The sequence below is a fragment of the Phocoena phocoena genome, chromosome 1 (genome assembly GCF_963924675.1).
Source record: "Phocoena phocoena chromosome 1, mPhoPho1.1, whole genome shotgun sequence".
Classification (NCBI taxonomy): domain Eukaryota; kingdom Metazoa; phylum Chordata; class Mammalia; order Artiodactyla; family Phocoenidae; genus Phocoena; species Phocoena phocoena.
In genome coordinates this window covers 144,853,546-144,879,114 of record NC_089219.1, presented here as the reverse complement: position 1 = coordinate 144,879,114, position 25,569 = coordinate 144,853,546, and the positions used below count along the sequence as shown (strand labels likewise).

General features: G+C 36.5%; 1 protein-coding gene across 5 annotated transcripts in view; it reads left to right on the top strand.

Annotated features, from left to right (window-relative positions):
* The window catches only part of RPS6KC1 (ribosomal protein S6 kinase C1), a 220,753-nt gene extending 197,210 nt beyond the window's left edge, over positions 1-23,543 (top strand). For 4 of the 5 annotated variants that reach the window (XM_065878173.1, XM_065878185.1, XM_065878179.1 and 1 more), the window contains 3 exons: positions 6,390-6,472; positions 7,565-7,660; positions 22,564-23,543. In XM_065878173.1, the coding sequence (XP_065734245.1) occupies positions 6,390-6,472; positions 7,565-7,660; positions 22,564-22,674 (290 nt within the window). In that variant the 3' untranslated portion in view covers positions 22,675-23,543. The remainder of the gene's footprint in view (positions 1-6,389; positions 6,473-7,564; positions 7,661-22,563) is intronic. The other variant, XM_065878191.1, reaches the window with a different exon arrangement.
* Positions 23,544-25,569: the final 2,026 nt, after the last annotated feature.

Here is a 25,569-nt window from a genome sequence, read left to right as displayed (position 1 = left end):
GTCAGATTAACATTATTATTTTTGGCTGTAAGAGGGAGACTTAGTAAACTCTATCATAGGACTATAAAACTCTCTTAGTCTATGTTTTAGCAAGCCCTTTGACAATATGGGTTACTAAGGCAGCATCATTTTTCTGAGAGATGTCCTGGCTTGTTGAAGAGTGTTCTATGAGGTGTTAAACGTGAGTAAAACAAAGGTAGGCAAGGCACATTTTTACGTTGTGGTATCTTTATTATTTTATTTAAACTTGTTTATTCACTTGTGAATTATGATAGTTTGAATCATTAGTATGAATCCATAAAATTCTATATTGTGTTAGAGTATGAGGATTGATAGTGCTAAAGTGGGATTTCTAGAATTTTACTAAACTGTTCTCACATATTTGATGTCCTCCAAAAATTTTGGACGAGTTGAAATCTAATCTGGAGCTGATTTTGTGTCTCCATTACATTAAAAGATGGTAACGGTTAGATTTAGTGACACTGATTCATTTTGCTTGCCACCAGGTCTCTTAGGGAAAGGAAGCGTGGCTGTGTGTAGAAAGGAGAAGAAGGACGAATGTGGAATGCTGGCTCATTTTAGCATAATCCCACTCTTTGGGCATCTTAGGTTAATGGAGGGAGAAGAAGTTAGGAGAAAGGCTCATGAGTGCTTTTGAAAACACTTTCAGGATTGTAAAATTACAGGTAGAAAGAATGCTAGAGGTCTGGCTGTCCTCATTTTCAGAGAAGCTAAAATACCCAGCCAGGCTCAAACAGTAGCAGAACTAGAGCCCTGTTAATACATTTCTTTGACTCAAAGACAAAAATTCAGGATTCTTTGATATCACTGTCTCTTTTTGAGTTTCTGTGGGAATAATCTGAGGATTTGTTTGTTTTCTTAGGGAATAGTTTATTTTTCCCCCGATCCCTTTGCTTAATGCTTATAGCCCTGCTGTCCTTGTGGAGAGTAAGGCTACTACTGCTTTACCGCCCTGGAAACGGCAAATATAGAATGTAGTGTCAGGGGAAGGGGCATGCATGGGGACTGAATACATTGGGTTTTATAGTGAAAATATTTTGAAAATTGACAAAGCAGTGCAGAATTTATCCTTTAAAATTTTTTTCTGCTTTTTTTCCCACCAGAGATTTAAGAAATTCAAGGTAGGGAGTTTAAAGGGATTTCTCAGCTTTACTATGTTATACTTTAAAAGAACCCTCACAAATTTATTTGATATTTTTTTATATTCTCTGCTTTTGACACAACATACCTGACCGTTCACCTGGTGTTTGTAGTAGCTATCATGTAGTTTTATATATGAATCAGTACTCTTGGTTTATGCTTAAAATTTTATATAGATTTTGCAAGTAAAGCAGTTTTAGAGTATTGGTTTTGACAGCCACACAACCTCAGTCTTCTTTTTGGCAATGCAATTTCAAGGTATATCTTAAAATTTTTAATCTAAGAATTATTGAACTATAAGGGATGTTGAAAAGACAATCAAAATCTTTCATTCTGATTATTAAAAGAAAGTGAGGGCTTCCCTGGTGGCACAGTGGTTGAGAGTCAGCCTGCCGATGCAGGGGACACGGGTTCGTGCCCCGGTCCGGGAACATCCCACATACCGCGGAGCGGCTAGGCCCATGAGCCATGGCCACTGAGCCTGCGTGTCTGGAGCCTGTGCTCTGCAACGGGAGAGGCCACAACAGTGAGAGGCCCGCGTACCGCAAAAAAAAGAAAAAAAAGAAAAGAAAAAAAGAAAGTGAAATTCTGTTTCAAAACCCTAAAGAAGAAATTATATAAGTATCTTCTTCCAGTTCCAATATTTAAGTTTCCTGAGCCCTTAGGAAGTTCTTCCTTGTATCTTATCTAAATATAGAACTCTTTGTTATAGTTCAGAGTCATCTATTAAAATCAAGGACAGTTGGTCATGATGTCAGTTTCACAGTAATTAATGAATCCTTAATATAAAGTCATTTTGAAGTGGTTCAAGCTGCACTGTTAAGGGGATGGATTTAAAACTTGTTCAGTGTCTTTTTTCCAGATTTCCATGAGAAAAAAATTAACTTTTCAGAGTTGCTATCCTTCTTTATTAGCCCAGTCAGATTAAAGATGACATTCAGGCTAGTTGTCTTCAGACTTTCAGAAGCAGTTTTTCTTAGATGGGATCAGTAGTTTCTTTAGGCCCAAGTGCCATTAGAAAGCTTAACCAATGACAGCCAAGAGTGGGGAGGAAAAAGAGAATGAGGTGAGGGGAAAAGAAGCAGGCTGTCAGTGGAAGAAAGAAGAGGGGAAGATCGAGGAAAGATGGGAAAAGAAATGGGGAGTGAATGAAGTAGACTAAGGTTGATGGTGCTAGGGTGTCACCAGCAGTTATATCAGGTGCCACATGGTGCATCCCGCATCCTGGACCAGAAAGCGAGCCGACTGAAAATGGGAACTAAATTAACTTTAGGGCCTGCTTGGGTCTCTTGCTACTGTCTTTGTTGCCTGACAGTCAGACTGGTGCTCGTCAGACACTGTAGCATCCACATTTGAAGCAGTATGTTGGTCATTATCTACCTGTTAAGGACTCTGGCAGAAAATTGTGAGGGATTTCAAAGCAGCATAAAAACCAGTGAACCTAGTTCTTAGACTCCTTAGTTGAACAGTGTCACAGAAACCAATAAAGGAATAACACCTTATCTGTCTCCTGAAGTGCCTCTCAAACTTTTCTACCCAAGTACTTCTGACTCTAGAGGTGATATGAAATGGGGACCTCAGAGACTAATAATATGATCCTGAAGTTTCTTTGAAGTCTTTTTATCTTGCAGATCCATGCACGGTTTACATTTTGTTCCATAATGGGTCTGTGTTTCTTTTAATAATAAAACAACATCCTACCACCTCCCACACATATAAAAACCTTTGATGCTCAGGAGGATGCACTGTGCTTATGGTAGCATCAGAGATCCCCCTCCCCCCACCGCGTGCGTGCACGCATGTGCACACACACACACACACACTCCCTCTCTCTCTCTCTCTCTCTCTCTCTCTCTCTCTCTCTCTGTCTCTCACTCACTCTCTCTCTCTCTCCTCTTTCTGACACATTTCACACCCAGCGCACATTCCCAGCAGTGATATGGGAAGCAGGCACAACGTGTAGCATTTGGTGGTCTAAGCTACACTGGTGATGGCACTTTGGACCTTTAGGGGAATTTGAAAAATCCCTTTATAAATTATAATAGTCACTGATTACATTGCATAGACTTACCACAATAACCCTTTGCTCAATTCTGACAGCAAACCTTTGTGAGCAGAGACTTGGAATGTGGTTCTAGTCTACAGCTCCTCAGGGCATGTTCTTAGACCCTATAAAACCATCTGATCTTCACAGCTTTCTCTGAGCTGACTGGGTCAGGCATTCCTCTTTTCCCTGAACACACAAATATAGTATTCTTTCTCCTCCAAAGTCATTCTACCCAAGTAAGTTCTCCGTAAGGATGCTTGGAAATTTTAAATAATTCATGTACAATGTTAAACACAGTTCCTTACGTATGGTAAACAGTCAACGGATGTTAGCTACTGTTTTGTTGTTGCAACTAGCATTATTACAATATGTGCCTACTAGCAACCTTCAGACACGGAAAGTGAGACTTGGAGGTTGCATATTCAAAACAGATGGCCGATCAATAATTTGGGGTCTTGAGTTGTGAACATGTAACACCTTTCTAAAACTAAGGAGTATATACTGCTTGCTTTATAATTAAAGAAAATGACATAACTTAAATTCTTGAGCAAGATATTTAAAAATAAAGCCATTAACTCTGAAAACTGATTTTAGTTTCACATTATTTAGCAATGTGGTGAGTACATAGTGTTCTGTGGAGGAATAGTGCCTAACAGGGGACCTAGTTTGTACTGCTTATACGTGTTTGAATGAATCTTGATAGGTTGAGACCTCATTATAGAGGCCTGAATATATATACATGCCTGGTTAAGCAAGCCATTTGAATGTTATTTAATGTTCAGTGAGAAGCCATTTCAGAATTTTGAACAGGGAAGTGATGTAATCCATTGCCTGCCTTAGACTGGAAGGAAATGTGCAAAAGGTTATATTTGATGACAGGGCTATGGTAAATTTCTTCTCCTTTTCTGAAGTTTCTAAGAACACACATCCTTTTTAAAGTTTCTGGAGCACACTCCCAAAGGTGATGGTGGCTCTCTATGGGGAGCTTGGGAATGGGGGGTGGGGGCAGTGTATTTGAATCTGGGAGGGGTAACATAAGTACTTTGAATGAGAGCCCCCAAGGAATTGTCCTTCAAGAAAATCACTGTTTTAGGGAATCCTTAAGTATCAGAATCGTAGATTATAGAGCTACATTTAACCTAGAGGTCCTCAGATCTCACCCTCGTGTTATGGATGAGATCAAGTGAATTCCTCAAGGCTCTTAACCCAGGACTTCTGATTCCTAGTCCACTGCTGTCTCTAATATACGATACATTAAAGTTTTAGACGATCGCTTCTCGGCCTTTTGGCTAAGATCAAGTGTAAAGTTGTAGAGGAAACTATAGGCAAACAGACTCTTAGGGAGGAGTGGCCTATATAGCTTCATCTTTCCTGCTCCAACAAGCCTGAAGGTTTTCACGCCATCTTGCTATACATTTAAAATTGTACCACTTAGATATTCGTGTAGGTTAATAAGTATAAGAATGAAAATAAAAATCTCACCATCCCAGAGGCAAAGCACTAAAACATTTTGTTACATTTTCCCACCAGTCTTTTAAAAATATATGTATTTTTAAAATTAAGATCCTATTGTTTTATAGCTTGTTTTTTTAAAATTTAATATATCCAGACATTTAGTTATATACCTAAACCTTGTGTGAATACATCATTTAAAATGCTTATGTAATAATATTTCATTGAATTCATGTGTCAAAACGTATAATTAAACCTCTATTGTTAGATAGTAAGACAGTTCTCAGTTTTTCAAGCAAGCTGCTATTTTATGAATGCAGATGGCTCTCGGAGGAAGCCTTTTGGTCATTCACACAATAATATGAGTCAGTTAAATATCTATGTTTTCTTTTTACCACCTAGCTGAGAGCAGCTAAGTTAGAGAATGGAGGTTGTGATTTGGCATGTAGCACAATAAGGGGAGGAAAGATGGGTAGGAGCTGGTGTGAAGGGTATAGTTGTACATAGGCCTTGTGAAGCCCAGAATACAGTAGGTGCAGAGATAAGGAAGGAGGTTGCTGAAGTGGAGTAATTTCAGTATTTTGCATAGAAATGGCTCTTTTTTTCTTTTTCTGAGCCATGTGACCTTTGTTTCAAGACTTAAAACTCGAGCTGTGTTATGAGTTTTTTTGGTTCTCCAACACAGTAGATTCACTAAGTATTGGTTAAAAGGCTGGGGTGCCTGAGCACCACTTCCACTTATTATTGTCCAAGTTCCAACCTAGCTACTTAAAACCTTTTCAACATGATTGTTGTGAGTTTTGGGCTACCTGCAGACAAATAGTAAGTGTGTTTTGTCAGTTTAATGGAAATGAAAGGGCAGATATATTCAGGCTTAGTGACTAATTGAATGTCATTAGGAAAGGACAAGAAGACATCAAACATGACTTAAGAGCTAAAAGCCTCAAAAATGGTGAAATGAGGAGTTATTGCTGATTTGTGAAGAAAACTGAAGGCTGACACCTGAAAACTCGTATTACATTTCAGGAACTTGTGCTGGTGAGAGATAGGGATAACACAGATAAAACTGTAATTTGGAGATATTCTAAAAGCCCTCATCTTAGCCAGTAGTTTCAGTTGTGGCTTAAAACACCATATCTATCTGTACTTCTGAATAATAAAATGGGTAAATTTGCATTTCACATCCTCCTTCTTTAGTTGAAAACAATTGATTACTTAGGAGAGGGATCATACTATAAACTAGGTCCCAGTTCTGCTTCTGATTTACTATATGACATTGGACAAGGCATTTCACCTCTCTGGTTTCTAGTCTGTAACTCAAAGGATAATTAATACTGGTTTAGATAATTTTTGAAGTTCCTTCTGAAACCTAGAGTCTTTATTTCTAAAACAAAAAATGACCCCTGAGATAGGGTTGGCTGTACATTCTCAAATTTGAAAAATTCAGCAAAATGTTCATCTAGTAGATTCATGTAACTTTTAAGTATAGCATCTTGAAGGTGTCCCTCTATCAAGTAAAGAACAAATGTCTCAGTTTAATATATGGCTGCATAAAAAAATGCAACCACAGTAGGTGACCAAAAGGATAAGTAACTTTCAGGAATTTTGAAAACCCAGTAGTATTTAGTATGTGCTCTCTCAGCATTAAAAAGGTCACCTTGCTAATTTTAATTTTGAGAGCTTAATTGACCTTTGGAATGTTAATATCAACCTTTTTTGGTGTGTTTAGAGGTTGGAGCAATCACGGAAGAAACTGAAGCCTGTGATTGGTGGAGTTTGGGTGCTGTCCTCTTTGAGCTTCTCACTGGCAAGGTAAGCAGTGACCTGGAGGTTTATTAAGTTTATCCAGATGCTACCTTGATTTCAAATTGAGAATATTTAGCCTTTGCCTTTAGTTTTTAGGTCAGGGACTAAGAAAACCTCAATACCAAAAGGGGGGGGGGCAGAAAAATGCATGTTTATCAAGAGTCCAGATTTTTTAAAAAGTTGAATTCTATTACATTGAATAAATTGATGGTAAAATTCTGTTATGTCACACTGTTAGTCCATAGCGAGATATAAGACTACACACTCTTTCTCTTCTTTTTCTATGAGTCAGTTTCAACAGAGTTAAATCTGTAAGGTTCATGTAAAGATTTAAATTCTCTGTATGTTTTAAATACCTGTCTAAAACCAGGAGGGAATTATCATTTTAGAAAATTCATGTAGATATTAAAGGTAATGTTATCTTTTTTCTCAATACTGTACTTTTTCCTGTCCATTCCGGCTTAACAGAGAGTTATTGATCAGAGAGAATGTGTAGTCTCTCTGGTCAATAACTTTTAAGTAAGATATTTGAGGTTAATAGTTAATAGATTTTAACTGAGTATTGTGCAGATTGCCTCCTGGGATGAAAACAGAGGAAATGAACAGTCATACTTTTGTAAGTAGTCATCTACCTTAAATATGTAGTTAATACTGAGCGCCTAACATGGTTGTGGTATACACAAGTCACCTGTACATACATTTAAACCATAAAGTGCTATACATATATAAAGCATTATTATTAACAACTTTTCAACTTTGAAGGTTTTTAAGAACACTAAAAAATTTGAGATATCAAGTCCCATTTTAGTTTTTGGGTATAATGGAAGTTTTTCTATTTTGAGCCACTCTCTTTATAACTAAGGGAAAAGGGTGAGTGGCCTAAGCTTATGATGCGATTTTGATGACTGCCTGTATTTCAGTTAGAGTTCTGTGGGCTCATAGCCCTTGTACTAAACTGCTTAGAGGGTACTGTGGTGATTACTGCACCTCCGGTTAAGGTGGTTGTTGAGCTTTCTGTATTTGCTGTCCATAAACCCTGTGATGGGACAGAATATGATGTTGTGTGGGATAAGAAGTGTACCTGATTGATTGTTTCAGACTCTGGTTGAGTGCCATCCAGCAGGAATAAATACTCACACTACTTTGAACATGCCAGAATGTGTCTCTGAAGAGGCTCGCTCACTCATTCAACAGGTAATTTAATTGACCTATTGGCCAAGTATATCAACCGTGCAAATTAGCAGAGCCCACAGCTCCAAAACCTTAAAGAAATTAGTTTCAGACAAGGAGGACCCTTTACTAATTACAAATTCAGAACTAGTACTGTACATCTTTAGGCTTCTACTATTATCTGAGTATTGGTGATGTCAGAGAGAATAGGTAAAGCTTGTTGGTATTATTTATTTATTTATTTTAAATCCAGGCTAATGTTTAGTCAATTCTATATGTCTGTGTAGGTGTGAGATTTAAGTGTTGCTTTTAGCTGGTCTGGAGCTGCTCTATTACATTTTGTAACCATATGTGAATGACTATGTTCTTTTCTTTTCTTTTCTTTTTTTTTTTTTAAACTTTTTAAAGAGTTTATTCCTTAGAGCTAGTCTCGAGATAGTATATGGCGAATGGCTATATTTATAAACGTAGGAATGGGCTACTTAGGAGAGAAGTGGTAGAAAATCTTGCCAAGTTAGATCACTTGTAGATCCATTCATGGAACTTGAATATTGGTGTCAGTTGGTGTATTTCTGGTGGCTTTGAAGAAAGAGACTATTGATAATTAAAGTTCAGTATCCCAGAGGTAGGCTTGGAACTCTAGTGAGCTCCTTAAATTGATTCGCCATGTGTAAAATGCTCACCTAGTTTTGAAGAGCAAGTTTTGATGAGTACACCGAGGGTTGTTAGCACTGAGGTGTGATAGGCTCACAGCAAATCAGCAAGAATTGTCAGGACTGTGATCCCCTATGCTTTTGGGAAAATATCAAGGGAAAAGTTATTTGAAAAAGATGAAGAACTAAAATTTTTGTTTAATGAAACATGAATTATTTTTTAAATCAGGGAAAACAAAATTTGTTAAAAAAAAAAAGAAAGAGAAAAGGGGAGGGGAGAAAATATTAAGAAGAGTATTACCTAGTATTCTCTTGAGCAGTGATTTTTGTTCCATTCAACGAATATATGTAAGGCATAGTGTCATAAGCTACAAACTTGAGATTCACAAATAATTATATCACAGATGGATTTAATAAAGGCTATCAGAGAGGTTTAAAAAAATACTTTGGTGAGTCAGGATAAAGAGGTGTAATAATTCACGCAGTGGTGGTATTAGGAATGTTTTTGTGTAGTGAGTGTTATTTTTGCAGAGGCTTAGCCAGAATTTTGGCTTGCAAGGTTGGATGTGGGATAATCACTGGGTGGAATGAAAAGCTTGAACAAAGGCAAGGAAGGAGTCAGAAAGACTCAATTTGGGAAATCAAAAGTTTGGTTTATCTAGAGTACAAGGATGAATATAGGGATGAGTAATAGTAAGTAGATGAGAATGGAAAGAGAAGTTGGGGCTCTCTTATCATGAACACCAGGGGAGAATGATAGTATTTAATTCAGTAAAAAATTGAGATTTGGAGTTCTTGTGCACAAGAGTGAAAGGATCAGAGTCGTGCTTCAGGAAGATTAATTTGCCCAGACTCTGTAAAATCTAAAGAAACATAATCAGGTTGGAAATAGTGAGATCAGAGTACCCTGAGCACTTTGTAAAAGGATTAAGAGGTAATGCAAAGATACATAAAACATTTCATTCTAATGGGCAAAAAGGACAGCTCCTCATTTGATTTCATATCCTTTGTTGTGGCACAGCAAGGTAAATTCAAAGTATTTTTTTGGCTATTAATTTAAGGAAGGCTAGCAACTGCTATTTTTTGTTTCTCTTTCTTAAAGAAGTAGTCATTATTATATAATATTGAGAATAGAATTCCCCACATTAATTAATAAAGGTCTGGTACTCCTGTCTATCAGAATTTATGTTGTAAAGGAGTCTGAGCTTAAGATATGTTAAGTTCCCAAATACAGATATGTATAGCTTATATAGTTAAAGCAGCATTCTGTCATTGGCCTGCCTAAGGAAACTACCACTCATGTTGAGGAAACATCATCAGGAAAGGGAAAAAGGGTCTCTTGGCATGATTAGCAATTTGTCATTTTGACTTTCCTCTTCCACTACCTCATGGTTCATAAAGGTTACTTTAAAAAAATCACAAAATGATTTATGTGGAAAGAATTATTCCACTTTGAGGAGATTTTCCCCTTTGGTCTTTTCAGCTCCTTGCTTTCTTCCTAGATTTCATAATTCCCTGTACCCATGGTTTAGTCATCTCAGTCCAAGTGAATGGTGCTAAAGTAAACATAGTTACATTTTAAATGCAGTTTTAAAAAAAGATATTTACGGATCCTCAGCATGGATGTTTGTACTTCCCAGTGTACTTTTAGTTCTTTATGACACAATTGCTTTGTCAGTTGAAAGATATTATATGAGAAAAAGACCTTCAAAATAAATTTCTGTGCCTCCAATGCTCAGCTTTATTGCCAGTTCTTTAGGAGGAAGGAGGTTGGCAGTGACTGTCTTGGTTTTGCCACTGGCTGACACATTCTTTTAGCAATAGAATCTTTGTGTGATCTCTCAGAAGGCCTGGGACAGTATTTAAAATGGCAGAATAAGCAAGACAGTCATGGGTAAACAATTATACTTTTGCCTATAGATTTACACTTGCAAAATTATAGAAGAGTCCATGAACTAAGGTAAATTGACTTTAGTAAAAGTCACAATATGAACTTTTATTGGAATTTCATAATGAGGTCATGTTTTGGAAAGAATGGGGGCAGGAAAGCCAATTTTAACAAGAAAGAACGAACTTACATGTTTATATGTTTGCTGAAATATTAAAAAACATGCTATAGTTATAGTTAATTCTTACTAATGTTTGATATTTTAGATTTATATTCAGATGTTTAATGCCTTCCACATTTCAATCAGTGGACATGACTTGTCTGATTTTGAAAATGGATTTGATACGTTTAGGATATGCTTATGCCGTTTGTTTTATAGTAGCAGCTTTTCTCTTAAGACAGTTTAGCAACTTCTAATATAAAAATTCTTTGAGCAGTTCACTTTAATAAAAAGTAGTCATTTTGAATGCTAGATACAGTAATTTCAAGTGAAAAGACTGTGAGTATAGTCTTTTGAAGTATATGCTTCACTCCCCTTGTGGATTTGGTGATAGCAAAGTGAAGTAATAGATTCTTGGCATTTGCAGATCACACACTCATAAAGCAGTATAATGTTGTGATTAAGAACAGGGATTCTGGAGACTGAGTGCCTGAATTCAGATCATATCCTTGCTACCTACTATCTATATGATCTTAAACAAGTTATTTAATTTCTCTGAGTCTCTGTTTTCTCATCTATAAAACAGATATTTATAGTAACTATTCATAGAGTTGTTGTGAGTTCAGTGAATTAACCTATGTTAAGCAATTAGAATAATGCCTGGCACACAGTAAGCGTCACATAAATGTTTTGTATTATTATGGTTGATAGGGCAGCATTGAAAGCTCACGACATGTAGTAATTTATAATTCGATGAAGCATATAGTTGAATTATAGTATAGGGCTGCTAACATGAGAGTGACACAACTGCTGGTGATACAGGTTGAAAAGGTCTAAAAAGTAGTGGATTGGCACGTAATAGGAAATCAACTGATGCTTTTATATAAATGATTAATTATTAGTGAATAATAGAAATATAGAAATAAAGGAAAAAGGAGAAATAAAAGTTTAGGTTTGATTTGAATAGTGGGATTTCCTATAGGTATAGAACCATTAATGTAATCATCCACATATTTCAGTTGCAGTTGACTAAATTCTGTGGAAAAAATTATATGCTATAGGAATATTCTCAAATTTGAATGGCTATAGCCATATGAGAAAGTTGGAAAATTCTCTTCTCAAAAAAAGAAATTATACAGTTGGACAGAATTGGCAAAAATAACCATCTTTGTGCTCTGGAAATTGATCAGAGAGATGCAACAATCTGGAAAGTACTTATGCTTGAAAAATAGCTGAACTTTGGGAAAGAATTGTGGGACTCTGTGGCATTCTTGCCTGGGGCTACTTGCATTCTCTCTTCCCTGCTTGGCCAGGTGTGAAGGTTCTCCCAGGTTGAGGTAGGCCATGAAGACCAGCACTGAGGCTGTATGCATGTGCAGGGAAAGATCTCAGTGGAAAGTAAAAACAAGGACAGACTTGAAAGTGGCCTAAATTTTGAATGTGTTCTCCTGCCCACTGGCATAGGATGGAAGCTTTAGTAGCTAAAGTATTTGAATGCAACCCCTTTTCAGTCACTGGTTGACCACTAAGCTATGCACACCACACAGTGGTGACCCTTAGGAAACCAAGCTTAAAAAAGGAAAACTTAAAACTTTTTTCTTAAAAAAGAAAAAAAAATGAGCAGAGATATCAACCTCTGCTTGTTACAGTGGGATGGGGGAAGCAGATTTACAGATCTAGCTGAACAAGTTATCAAAGAATAAACCAACCAACAGCAATTGATAACAGTCTTCTTGAGAAAAAAATAAGACTCCAGAGTCACTAAAATATATTATCTAAAATGTCTCATTTTCAGCAAAATATTGTAAGATATCCAAAATATTGTAAGATATCTTAATTGTAAGATTTCCCTGATCCATAGGCAGGGGAAAAAACAGTCAATAGAAATTACTCTGAGTGTCCCCAGAATTCTGGGTTTAATAAAGACTTCAAAGCAGTTATTATAAATACATTCAAAGAATTAAAGGAAATCATGTATAAAGAATTAAAGGAAAATAAAACGATAATGAATCAACAAATAGAGATTCTCAATAAGGAGATAGAAATTATATTAAAAGGAAAAAAAGAACAAAATAGAAATTCTCAAGTTGAAAAGTACAATAATTGAAGTGAAGAATTAAGTAGGGGAAAAAAAATTCACTGGAGCATCTCAACATGATAGTAAATTATCCAATCTGAAAAACAGGTTAAAAAATTTGAAGAAAAATGAACAGGGATAAAGAGACCTGTAAAACGATATTAAATATACCAATATACATATAATGGGAGTTCCAAAAAGAGGACATAGGGAAAGGGGCAGCAAAAAATGTTTAAGAAACAATGGCTGAAAATCCTAAATTTGATGAAGAACATTGAGATGCATCCAAGAAGCTTAGTGGACCTTATGTGGACGAATACAGAGAGATCCACATAGAGATATTGTAGTCCACTTGTTGAAAGACAAAAACAAAGAGGAAAAGGAGCCAAAGAAAAACAACTCATTGTATCCAAGGGAACATTGTGATGTCTGACTTCTCATCAAAAACAATGCAAGAGAGGTAGGAGAAGATGGCGGAAGAGTAAGACGCGGAGGAACCTGTGCAGCCCACCACTGCCAGGGTCCCGTGATCCAGGGACAACTTCCCTGGGAAAACGCACGGCGTGCCTCAGTCTGGTGCAACGTCATGCTGGCCTCTGCTGCTGCAGGCTCGCCCCGCATCCGTACCCGTCCCTCCCCCGGCCTGAGTGAGCCAGAGCCCCTGAATCAGCTGCTCCTTTAACCCTGTCCTGTCTGAGCAAAGAACAGACGCTCTCAGGCGACCTACACGCAGAGGCGGGGCCAAATCCAAATCCGAAACCCAGGAGCTGTGCGAACAAAGAAGAGAAAGGGAAATCTCTCCCAGCAGCCTCAGAAGCAGCGGAAGAAAGGTCCACAATCAACTTGATGTACCCTGCATCTGTGGAATCCTGAATAGACAACGAATCATCCCAAATTGAGGAGGTGGACTTTGGGAGCAAGATATATTATTTTTTCCCCTTTTCCTCTTTTTGTGAGTGTGTATGTGTATGCTTCTGTGTGAGATTTTGTGTGTATAGCTTTGCTTTCACCATTTGTCCTAGAATTCTGTCTGTCCGTTTTTTTTTCTTTAAAAAATTTTTTTCATAATAATTATTTTTTATTTTAATAACTTTATTTTATCTTTATTTGATTTGATTTTATGTTATTCTTTCTTTCTTTCTTTCTTTCTTTCTTTCTTTCTTTCTTTCTTTCTTTCTTTCTTTCTTTCTTTCTTTTCTTTTCTTTTCTTTTCTTTTCTTTCATTTTTTTCTCCCTTTTATCCTGAACTGTGTGGATGAAAGGCTCTTGGTGCTTCAGCCAGGAGTCAGTGCTGTGCCTCTGAGGTGGGAAAGGAAACTTCAGGACACTGGTCCACAAGAGACCTCCCAGCTCCACGTAATATGAAACGGTGAAAATTTCCCAGAGATCTCCATCTCAACACCAAGACCCAGCTTCACTCAACGACCAGCAAGCTATAGTGCTGGACACCCTATGCCAAACAACTACCAAGACAGGAACACAGCCCCATCCATTAGCAGACAGGCTGCATAAAATCATAATAAGGCCACAGACACCCCAAAACACACCACCAGACGTGGACCTGCCCACCAGAAAGACAAGATCCAGCCTCATCCACCAGAACACAGGCACTAGTCCCCTCCACCAGGAAGCCTACACAACCCACTGAACCAACCTTAGCCACTGGGGATAGACACCAAAAACAATGGGAATTACGAACCTGCAGCTTGCGAAAAGGAGACCCCAAACACAGTAAGATAAGCAAAATGAGAAGACAGAAAAACACACAGCAGATGAAGGAGCAAGGTAAAAACCCACCAGACCTAACAAATGAAGAGGAAATAGGCATTCTACCTGAAAAAGAATTCAGAATAATGATAGTAAAGATGACCCAAAATCTTGGAAATAGAATAGAGAAAATGCAAGACACATTTAACAAGGGCATAGAAGAACTAACGAGGAAACAAGCAATGATGAACAACACAATAAATGAAATTAAAAATACTCTAGAAGGGATCAGTAGCAGAATAACTGAGGCAGAAGAATGGATAAGTGACCTGGAAGATAAAATAGTGGAAATAACTGCTGCAGAGCAGAATAAAGATAAAAGAATGAAAAGAACTGAGGACAGTCTCAGAGACCTCTGGGACAACATTAAACGCACCAACATTCGAATTATAGGGGTCCCAGAAGAAGAAGAGAAAAAGAAAGGGACTGAGAAAATATTTGAAGAGATTATAGTTGAAAACTACCCTAATATGGGAAAGGAAATAGTTAATCAAGTCCAGGAAGCACAGAGAGTCCCATACAGGATAAATCCAAGGAGAAACACGCCAAGACACATATTAATCGAACTATCAAAAATTAAATGCAAAGAAAGCATATTAAATGCAGCAAGGGAAAAACAACAAATAACACACAAGGGAATCCCCATAAGCTTAACAGCTGATCTTTCAGCAGAAACTCTGCAAGCCAGAAGGGAGTGGCAGGACGTGTTTAAAGTGATGAAGGAGAAAAACCTACAACCAAGATTACTCTACCCAGCAAGGATCTCATTCACATTTGATGGACAAATTAAAACCTTTACAGACAAGCAAAAGCTGAGAGAGTTCAGCACCACCAAACCAGCTTTACAACAAATGCTAAAGGAACTTCTCTAGGCAAGAAACAAAAGAGAAGGAAAAGACCTACAATAACAAACCCAAAACAATTAAGAAAATGGGAATAGGAACATACATATCGATAATTACCTTAAATGTAAATGGATTAAATGCTTCCACCAAAAGACACAGACTGGCTGAATGGATACAAAAACAAGACCTGTATATATGTTGTCTACAAGAGACCCACTTAAGACCTAGGGACACATACAGACTGAAAGTGAGGGGATAGAAAAAGGTATTCCATGCAAATGGAAATCAAAAGAAAGCTGGAGTAGCAGTTCTCATTTCAGACAAAATAGACTTTAAAATAAAGACTATTACAAGAGACAAAGAAGGACGCTACATAATGGTCAAGGGATCGATCCAAGAAGAAGATATAACAATTGTAAATATTTATGCACCCAACATAGGAGCACCTCAGTACATAAGGCAGATACTCGCAGCCATAACAGGGGAAATCGACAGTAACAATCATAAAAGGGGACTTTAACACCCCACTTTCACCAATGGACAGATCATCCAAAATGAAAATAAGGAAACACAAACTTTAAGTGATACATTAAACAAGATGGACTTACTGATATTTATAGGACATTCCATCCAAAAACAACAGAATACACATTTTTCTCAAGTGCTCATGGAACATTCTCCAGGATAGATATCTTGGGTCACAAGTCAAGCCTTGGTAAATTTAAGAAAATTGAAGTCATATCAAGTATCTTTTCTGACCACAACGCTATGAGACTAGATATCAATTACAGGAAAAGATCTGTAAAAAATACAAACACATGGAGGCTAAACAATACACTACTTAATAACCAAGAGATCACTGAAGAAATCAAAGAGGAAATCAAAAAATACCTAGAAACAAATGACAATGAAAACACGATGACCCAAAACCTATGGGATGCAGCAAAAGCAATTCTAAGAGGGAAGTTTATAGCAATACAATCCTACCTTAAGAAACAGGAAACATCTCAAATAAACAACCTAACCTTGCACCTAAAGCAGTTAGAGAAAGAAGAACAAAAAAACCCCAAAGTTAGCAGAAAGAAAGAAGTCATAAAGATCAGATCAGAAATAAATGAAAAAGAACTGAAGGAAATGATAGCAAAGATCAATAAAACTAAAAGCTGGTTCATTGAGAAGATAAACAAAATTGATAAACCATTAGCCAGACTCATCAAGAAAAAAAGGGAGAAGACTCAAATCAATAGAATTAGAAATGAAAAAGGAGAAGTAACAACTGACACTGCAGAAATAGAGATATAGAGATATACCATGTTCTTGGATTGGAAGAATCAACATTGTGAAAATGACTCTACTACCCAAAGCAATCTACAGATTCAATGCAATCCATTTCAAACTACCACTGCCATTTTTCACAGAACTAGAAGAAAAAATTTCACAATTTGTATGGAAACACAAAACACCCCGAATAGCCAAAGCAATCTTGAGAATGAAAAATGGAGCTGGAGGAATCAGGCTGCTGGCCTTCAGACTATACTACAAAGCTACAGTAATCAAGACAGTATGGTACTGGCACAAAAACAGAAATATAGATCAATGGAACAGGATAGAAAGCCCAGAGGTAAACCCATGCACATGTGGTCACCTTATCTTTGATAAAGGAGGGAAGAATATACAGTGGAGAAAAGACAGCCTCTTCAGTAAGTGGTGCTGGGAAAACTGGACAGCTACATGGAAAAGTATGAAATTAGAACAGTCCCTAACACCATACACAAGAATAAACTCAAAATGGATTAAAGACCTAAATGTAAGGCCAGACACTGTCAAACTCTTAGAGGAAAACATAGGCAGAACACTCTATGACATAAATCACAACAAGATCCTTTTTGACCCACCTCCTAGAGAAATGGAAATAAAAACAAAAATAAACAAATGGGACCTAATGAAACTTCAAAGCTTTTGCACAGCAAAGGAAACCATAAACAAGACCAAAAGACAACCCTCAGAATGGGAGAAAATATTTGCACATGAAGCAACTGACAAAGGATTAATCTCCAAAATTTACAAGCAGCTCAATAACAAAAAAACAAACAGCCCAATCCAAAAATGGGCAGAAGACCTAAACAGACATTTCTCCAAAGAAGATATACAGATTGCCAACAAAGACATGAAAGAATGCTCAACATCATTAATCGTTAGAGAAGTGCAAATCAAAACTACAATGAGATATCATCTCACACCAGTCAGAATGGCCATCATCAAAAAATCTACAAACAGTAAATCCTGGAGAGGGTGTGGAGGAGAGGGAACACTTGCACTGTTGGTGGGAATGTAAATTGATATAGCCACTGTGGAGAACAGTATGGAGGTTCCTTAAAAACTAAAAATAGAATTACCATATGACCCAGCAATCCCACTACTGGGCATATACCCTGAGAAATCCATAATTCAAAAAGTGTCATGTACCAGAATGTTCACTGCAGCTCTATTTACAATAGACAGGACATGGAAGCAACCTAAGTGTCCATCAACAGATGAGTGGATAAAGAATGGCACATATATACAATGGAATATTACTCAGCCATAAAAAGAAACGAAATTGAGTTATTTGTAGTGAGGTGGATGGACCTAGAGTCTGTCATACAGAGTGAAGTAAGTCAGAAAGAGAAAAACAAATACCGTATGCTAACGCATATATATGGAATCTAAGGGAAAAAAAAAAGTTCATGAAGCACCTAGGGGTAAGAGAGGAATAAAGACACAGACCTATTAGAGAATGGACTTGAGGATATGGGGAGGGGGAAGGATAAGCTGTGACAAAGTGAGAGAGTGGCATGGATGTATATATACTACCAAACGTAAAATAGATAGCTAGTGGGAAGCAGCCACATAGCACAGGGAGATCAGCTCGGTGGTTTGTGACCACCTAGATGGGTGGGATACGGAGGGTGGGAGGGAGGGAGACGTAAGAGGGAAGAGATATGGGAACATTTGTATATGTATAACTGATTCACTTTGTTATAAAGCAGAAACTAACACACCATTGTAAAGCAATTATACTCCAATAAAGATGTAAAAAAAAAAGGGAAGACAGAAGACAGTGGAATGACATATTTAAAATGTTGAAAGGAAGTAACTGTCAGCCAAGATATCTATATCCAGCAAAATTATCTTTCAAAAATGAAAATGAAATTAAGAAATTTCCAAGTAAAGACAGAGAATTCATTGTTAGCAGAGTTGTCTTACAAGAAATAATACAAGAAGTCCTTCAGCTGCAAGTTACCAGATAGTGACTCAGATTCATAGGATTCATTCCAAAGTTCTGGAATGATAAATCTGAATTAATAGCGTTAATAGAATATAAGTGATATAAATATATATAAATAATATATTTATTATATAATGTATATAAATATATATTATATATAAATATTACATATATTTAATATATATTAAATAAATATAATATTTAAATAAAATAAATATTTAAATTTTATATTATAAATATATATTCTATATAATAGAATATAACTAATATAAATCTGAGTTAATAGAAAAGACTAAATATGTTTTTTCTCATTTCTCTGCTCAACTTCTTTCAAAAGACATAAGGTTGTACAAAGCAATACTTGTAACACTGTGCTCGTAGGTTTATAACCTATATGGATGTAACATATAGTATTTGACAGTAAAAGACAAAGGAGGACAGAAGGAATGGAACTATAGTGGAGCAAAATTTCTGCATTTCACTGGAATTAATCTGAAGTAGATTGTGATAAATTAAGAAGCATATTATAATCTTGACAGCAACCACTAAAAAAATATAGTAAAGGAAAATTATTAGAGGAACTGATATAGTACAGTAAGAAGTATTTGGCACAGAAGAAGGCAGTAAAGGGGAATGAAAAAAGACAGTAGACGTAGAAAACAAGTAGCAAATTAGCAAACGTAAACCTACCATGTCAATAATTACATTCAGTGTGAATGTCTAAACATGCCAAACAAAAGGCAAAGATTGTTAACTGGATAAGAAAGAGATCCAACTATCTGTGTGCAAGAGACACGCTTAAATTAAAAACACAAATAGGTTGAAAGAAAAAGGGTGGGAAAAGATAAATCATGCAAACAGTGACCATAAGAGAGGTGAAGTGGTTTTATTAAATATCAGACAAAATAGATGTGGAGACAAGAGAATTACCAGGGACTAAGATGTTTTATAATGATGAGAGGATCAATACAAAGAAAGATATAATAATTATAAATGTATATGCTCTAATAACAGCTTCAAAACATATGAAGCAAAGTCTGATTGAATTGAAATAATAGATAATACAGTAATAATAAATGGAGGCTTCAATACCCCATTCTTGATAATTAATAGAAAATCAGCAAGGATATAGAGAAGACTTGAACAACATTATCAAACAACTCTGACGTATATAGAACAATGATTGCAGAATACAGTCTTATCACATGCACATGGAACATTCCCCATGATAGATCATTTGCTATGCCATAAAACAACTTTCAGTATTTAAAAGGATTGAAATTATACAGCATACTCTGACCATAACAACTTTTTATTAGAAATCATCAACAGAAAGAGATCTGGTGAATCCATACCAGATATATGGAAATTAAACAACACACTTCTAAATAACCTGAGTCAAAGAAGAAATGCCAAGAGAAGCCAGAAATTGTTTTTAATGGAATGAAAACAAACACATGTTATATCAAAATTTATAGGATGCAACTACATCAGTTCTTGGGGAAAATTTATGGCTTTAGACATCTGTATAGGAAAAGAACTGTCTCAAATAAAAATCTCACCTTGTAACTGAGGAAGTTAGAAAAAGAAACTGTAAAAAGCAAAATAAATCCAAAGCAAGCAGAAGAAAGAAAGCAAGCAGAAATCAATGACAGAGAAAATCTTCATTGGGTAGAAGAGAAAAATAAGAGAAAAATTAAATCGCAAGTTGGTTCTTTGAAAAGATCAGCAAAATTGGGAAAACTTTAGTGACTTCAAAATGAATATGAAGGCTTCCCTGGTGGCGCAGTGGTTGAGAGTCCGCCTGCCGATGCAGGGGACATGGGTTCGTGCCCTGGTCCTGGAAGATCCCACATGCCGCGGAGCGGCTGGGCCTGTGAGCCATGGCCACTGGGCCTGCGCGTCCGGAGCCTGTGCTCCGCAATGGGAGAGGCCACAACAGTGTGAGGCCCGTGTACCGCAAAAAAAAAGAATATGAAAAGGCAAGGGACCTAGAGTATCCAAAACAATTTTGAAAGAGAACAAAGAAGGAGTACTTACACTCCCAATTTCCAGTCAGTATAAAGCTACAGTAACTACTTAATTACTGTGGTATTATAGCAAAGGTAAGCAATATAGATCAATGGAATGGAATTGAGAGTTCAGAAATAAACTCTTACATTTATGGTCAATGGATTTTCCATAAAGGTGCCAAGATAATTCGATGATGAAAAAATAATCTTTTCAACAAATGGTGCTGGGGAGGGAGGAGATATGGGAGCATACGTGTATGTATGGCTGATTCACTTTGTTATAGAAGAGAAACTAGCACACCATTGTAAAGCAATTATACTCCAATAAGGATGTTAAAAAAAAAATGGTGCTGGGAAAATCAAATATTTACATGCTAAAACCAAAATAAACTGAGACCCTTAATTCATATCATATGCAAAAATTAACTCAAAATAGCTCATAAACCTATATGTGGGAGCTAAAACTGTAAATTCGTAGGAAAAATATTGGAGAAAATCTTCATGACCTTGGGTTAGGAAAAGAATTATTAGGTATGACACCAAAACATGATCCATAAAAGAAAAAAAAATGATAAAGTGGGCTTCATTAAAATTAAAAACTTTTGCACTTCAAAAGATACCAGTAAAAGAATGAAAAGACAAGCCACAGACTGGGACAAAATATATGCACATCATGCAACTGATAAAAGATTTGTTTTCAGAATGTGTAAAGAACCTTTTAACTCAGTAAGCAAACAGCTCAGTATAAAAATGGGCAAAGATTCACCAAGGAGGCTTTATAAATGGCTGAGAAGTATATGAAAAGATGCTCACCATCACTAGTCATTAGGGAATATAAATTAAAACCATAATAAGATACCTCTAATACCCACTAGAAGGGCTGTAATAAAAAAGACAGTATCAATTATCGATGAGGGTGTAGAGAAACTGGAATTCTCATATGTTGCTGGCGGGAACGTAAAATGGTACAGGTACTTTAGAAAAGTTTGGTAGTTTCTTAAAAAGCTAAACATAAACTTAACAAAAGACCCACCAGTCCCACTCCTAGGAATGTCCTTAAGAGAAATGAAAATATGTGTCTGCAGGAAGTCATATATACTATTAATTATAGCCGCAACCTGGAAAGTCCATATGTCCATTAACTGGTGAATATATTAACAAGATGTGTTATATCCAAATAGTGGAATGCTGTTCAGAAGTAAAAAGGAACAGACTGTTGATACGTGCTACAACACGGATGAATCTCAAAAACATTATGCTAAGTGAAAGAAGGCAGCTGCAAAAGACAACATATTTTTATGATTTCATTTATACGAAATATCCAGAAAGGGCAAGTTTATAGAGATAGAAAACAAATCAGTGGTTTCCTAGGGCTGGAGATGGAAATGCAGATTAACTGCAAACAGGATGAGGAAACTTTTTAGGATGATCAAAGTGTTCTAAAACTGGATTGTGGTGAAAGTTGCACAATTCTTTAAATTTACTAAGAATCATTAAGTTGTATACTTACAGCAGATACATTTTATGCTATATAAATTATCCCTCAGTAAAGCTGTTAAAACAAAAATTGGGGGATACATGAATGTCTTAACACATTCTTTCAGTATGCCCAGGGTTGTCTATAATTGTATATGACTACTTTTATTTTCCCACACTTAACAGTCCTATTGCGTGTAACATTTATTAACTTATTTTATACCTGATTCCTATTAGTGAAGAAGTCGAAACACTATTCACTCATTGTATCAAATTGTCCCATGTGAGTCAGCTATTTCAAAGAAAGCAATTCTGGAATATGAATTGGCTTATTCAGACCTTAGGTAAAGTTTAGACCTGGTGCATATATAATTCACTAGGGGTTGAAAGACTTATTGCGCCTCCCAAACTTTCTCATCATGAAAGGAGTAACTGGATCTCTCAGAATTTGGTGAAATATCTAATTAATGTCATAATTGTACTTTTGGAGTAGGAAATTGATAGGTGTAACTATCCTATTGTACTATATGAGGATGAGAAACAAAGTGAGTTACTCAAGGTCATATTTCAAATCAGTTGAAAAGTCATAAACTCAGATATGTTCCCCACCACCCCACAGCTAGAGTGGTATCATAGACATAATTCCCTTTCAAGGAAATATAGTCAGTTAAGTCCATTTGTTACTGGGGTTGAATTTAGAAGTTCTTTCCTTTCATATATTTTTCTTTTCCTTTGATTCTTTAGTTGGATTCCCACTATTCACTAAATCCTTCTTTTTTAGCTCTTACAGTTCAACCCTGTGGAGCGTCTTGGTGCAGGAGTTGCTGGTGTTGAAGATATCAAATCTCATCCATTTTTTACCCCTGTGGATTGGGCAGAACTAATGAGATGAACATAATGCAGGGTTCTCTGCATACGTTCTGATCTTCTCTGTGACAGGCATCTCCAGCACAGAGGTAGCTCTGCCTTACACTCAGTTATGGGGCACCAAGCATTGGGATGAAGATCTTTAGAGGAAATGGAGAAAGAAAAAGCCTGAGAGAGAACAATTCCTTTACAGTTTCTGTCTGGACAAGATATTGGCTACATTTGCAAGGGGCTGTTATGTACAAACCTTTAACTGAGGTGTGATCTTTATTTTATCTGCACTTAGTGTTGCAGGTGAGTTGTAAACCCAACTAAAAGAGGAATGCCCTTCAAGACCTTCCTCTGATATGAAGCTCCAAGTGTAGAATGAAGTGTTACTTGAAAGGAGGACCTTTACATGGCAGCTGACAGTGCTTTCTGCTAACCAGGATTGGTTTAATATGATCAAATTAATATTTGCTGAATAATATACTAAAAGTGCTTCATGAATAATGTCATCTGTGGAGCTTAAAAAGTGAGAAAAAAAGAAAATACACGTCATGTCTGATAGGAAAACTGAACCACAATGCTATATAATTAATGTATGTCGAATATGGTCCCATAGTCATTCTTTCGGAAGTCCACGTGAGAAGAAAACACTTCATGTTGTCAACTGTGTACTTTGTTGGTTGGTACTGCTAACAGAAGGGTTCATATGAACACTCTCTCTTTCGTTCTCTCTCTTCATCTTTATTTTTTCACTTTCTACACCCTTTGTCTATTCTCTCATGTTCTGTTCTTCCTACCCCTATTAATACATATGCAACAAAAAAGGGAAGGGAGTATTTATTTCCCCAAATTGTATCAACTTAATAAGAACTAAAGAATCATGTGAAATAAATGTAGTAAAAATTTAAATCTCTCTTTCATTTAATTGCTTAAGATTTTTTTTCTTTTATTTCCAAAGGCCTCTCTTCCTTTCATTTTGGAATGTTAACAATTTCTGCTTCTTATTATGCTTGACTTCATTTTAGTGTTATGGCTTAGTATCCTAAGAACCAAAGGATCTCATCTAAATGGGATTGAATGGCAATCCTGTTTTATAATGTATTGACAGGATTTCCAGATTTGACCTCCAAATCTACTTGACGTCGTGTAGAAAGAACATGAGTATTTATACATCTCCAAACATTTGTATTCGTTATTTCCTTCTGTTGCTAAGATAGCTCCTGTAGTCATGCATTGTTTACAACAATTTACAAAATTTTAAGTTAATGTCTGTTCTTTAAACTTTATCCAAAGAAGAAAGAATAAGTCACCATTTTCAAGTTAGGAGCCACAACATAATGAAAGTTTTCTGTATGTTTTAATTCTTTGTATTTTTGAGATCTGTGTGAGAGCCTATCCCTACTCCAAGAGCATCTGTACAGCTTCCAGCTGCCATTGGCCAGGTCTGCCCATCAAATTAAATGGAAGCAGAAAATGCTTTAGTGACACAAAGGAAATGTGCAAGCATTTTTGCTTTTTCTATTATCCTACTCCCCCATTTTCCTTTTTGGTCCCCTTATAACCTGAAACCCAGCTGAAGTGCTGCAACAACACTGGGATGGGGAGCAGGTCAGCAGGATCATAGCTCAGTCAAGATGACATCACTCCCTGGAACTGGATTTCAACTCACCAGCCCCCTGGCCTCATAACAGGAACTTATGCAGGTGAGACACAAGAATGACTTCCTGTGTAGGACTAGTAGGAAATCTGTAAGTAGTTAGAACTGGCCATTACAGAGCTTCCTTCCAGAAGTGCCCTATGACATGAAAGTAGGACTTCACGGCTAAGGTGAAGCTCCCAGCCCTACCACATGATTTGGGTCCCTTGGATTCAAAGGACAGTGTTAACAGATGGTTGCTGTGTTAGTGTGTTGACAGAATTCCACTGCTTCAGTTTCTCTCTCTCTCTCTCTCTCTCTCTCTGTGTTTGGAATTGTGCTTAATGTAAATATATCATTCATAATCATGGTAGACATGAATTATATTAGTATTAGTATATTAGGTATTAGTATATTATTATATTAGTATATTAGGATAAGTAGCTTTGGGGTGATGGACCCAAGTCTGTTTTTACTTTTTTTTTTTTTTAAAAAAAGCTTTTCCTTTTTTACAATAATTAATTAATTTTTGGCTGCACTGGGCAGTTTTCATTGCTGCAAGTGGGCTTTCTCTAGTTGAGAGCACAGTCTCAGTAGTTGTGGCACATGGGCCCAGTTGCTCCACGGCATGTGGGATCTTCCTGGACCAGGGCTCGAACCCATGTCTTCTGCGTTGGCAGGTGGACTCTCAACCACTACGCCACCAGGGAAGCCCCTAGTCTATTTTTACTTGATGATGTATATTAGAAATATCAAAATCAGAGAAGAACTTACCACTTAGTATTTCTCATTTGATTTTTTACACTTGTTTTTATTTTTTTCTCATCTGATTTTTTTTATTGTAGTAAAATTTACATAACATAAAATTTACCATTTTAACCACTTTTAAGTATACAATTCAGTGGCATTAAGTATGTTCACATTTTTTCCCAACTATTACCACTATGCATTTCAGAACTTTGTAATCATCCCAGACTGAAACTCTTTACCCATTAAACAATAACCTCCCATTCTTCCTCCCCACAGCCCCTAGTAACCACTCTTCTACTTTCTGTATGAATTTGACTCTTCTTGGTCTCTCACAGAAGTGGAATCATATAATATCTGTTCTTTTATGTCTGGCTTATTTTACTTGGTATAAGGTTTTCAAGGTTCAGCCATACTGTAGCCTATATCAGAATTTCATTCCTTTTTAAGGCTGAATAATATTCCATTGTATGTGTATATCACATTTTGTTTAGCCATTCATCTGTCAATGGACATTTGGGCATTTCTACCTTTTGGCTGTCATAAACA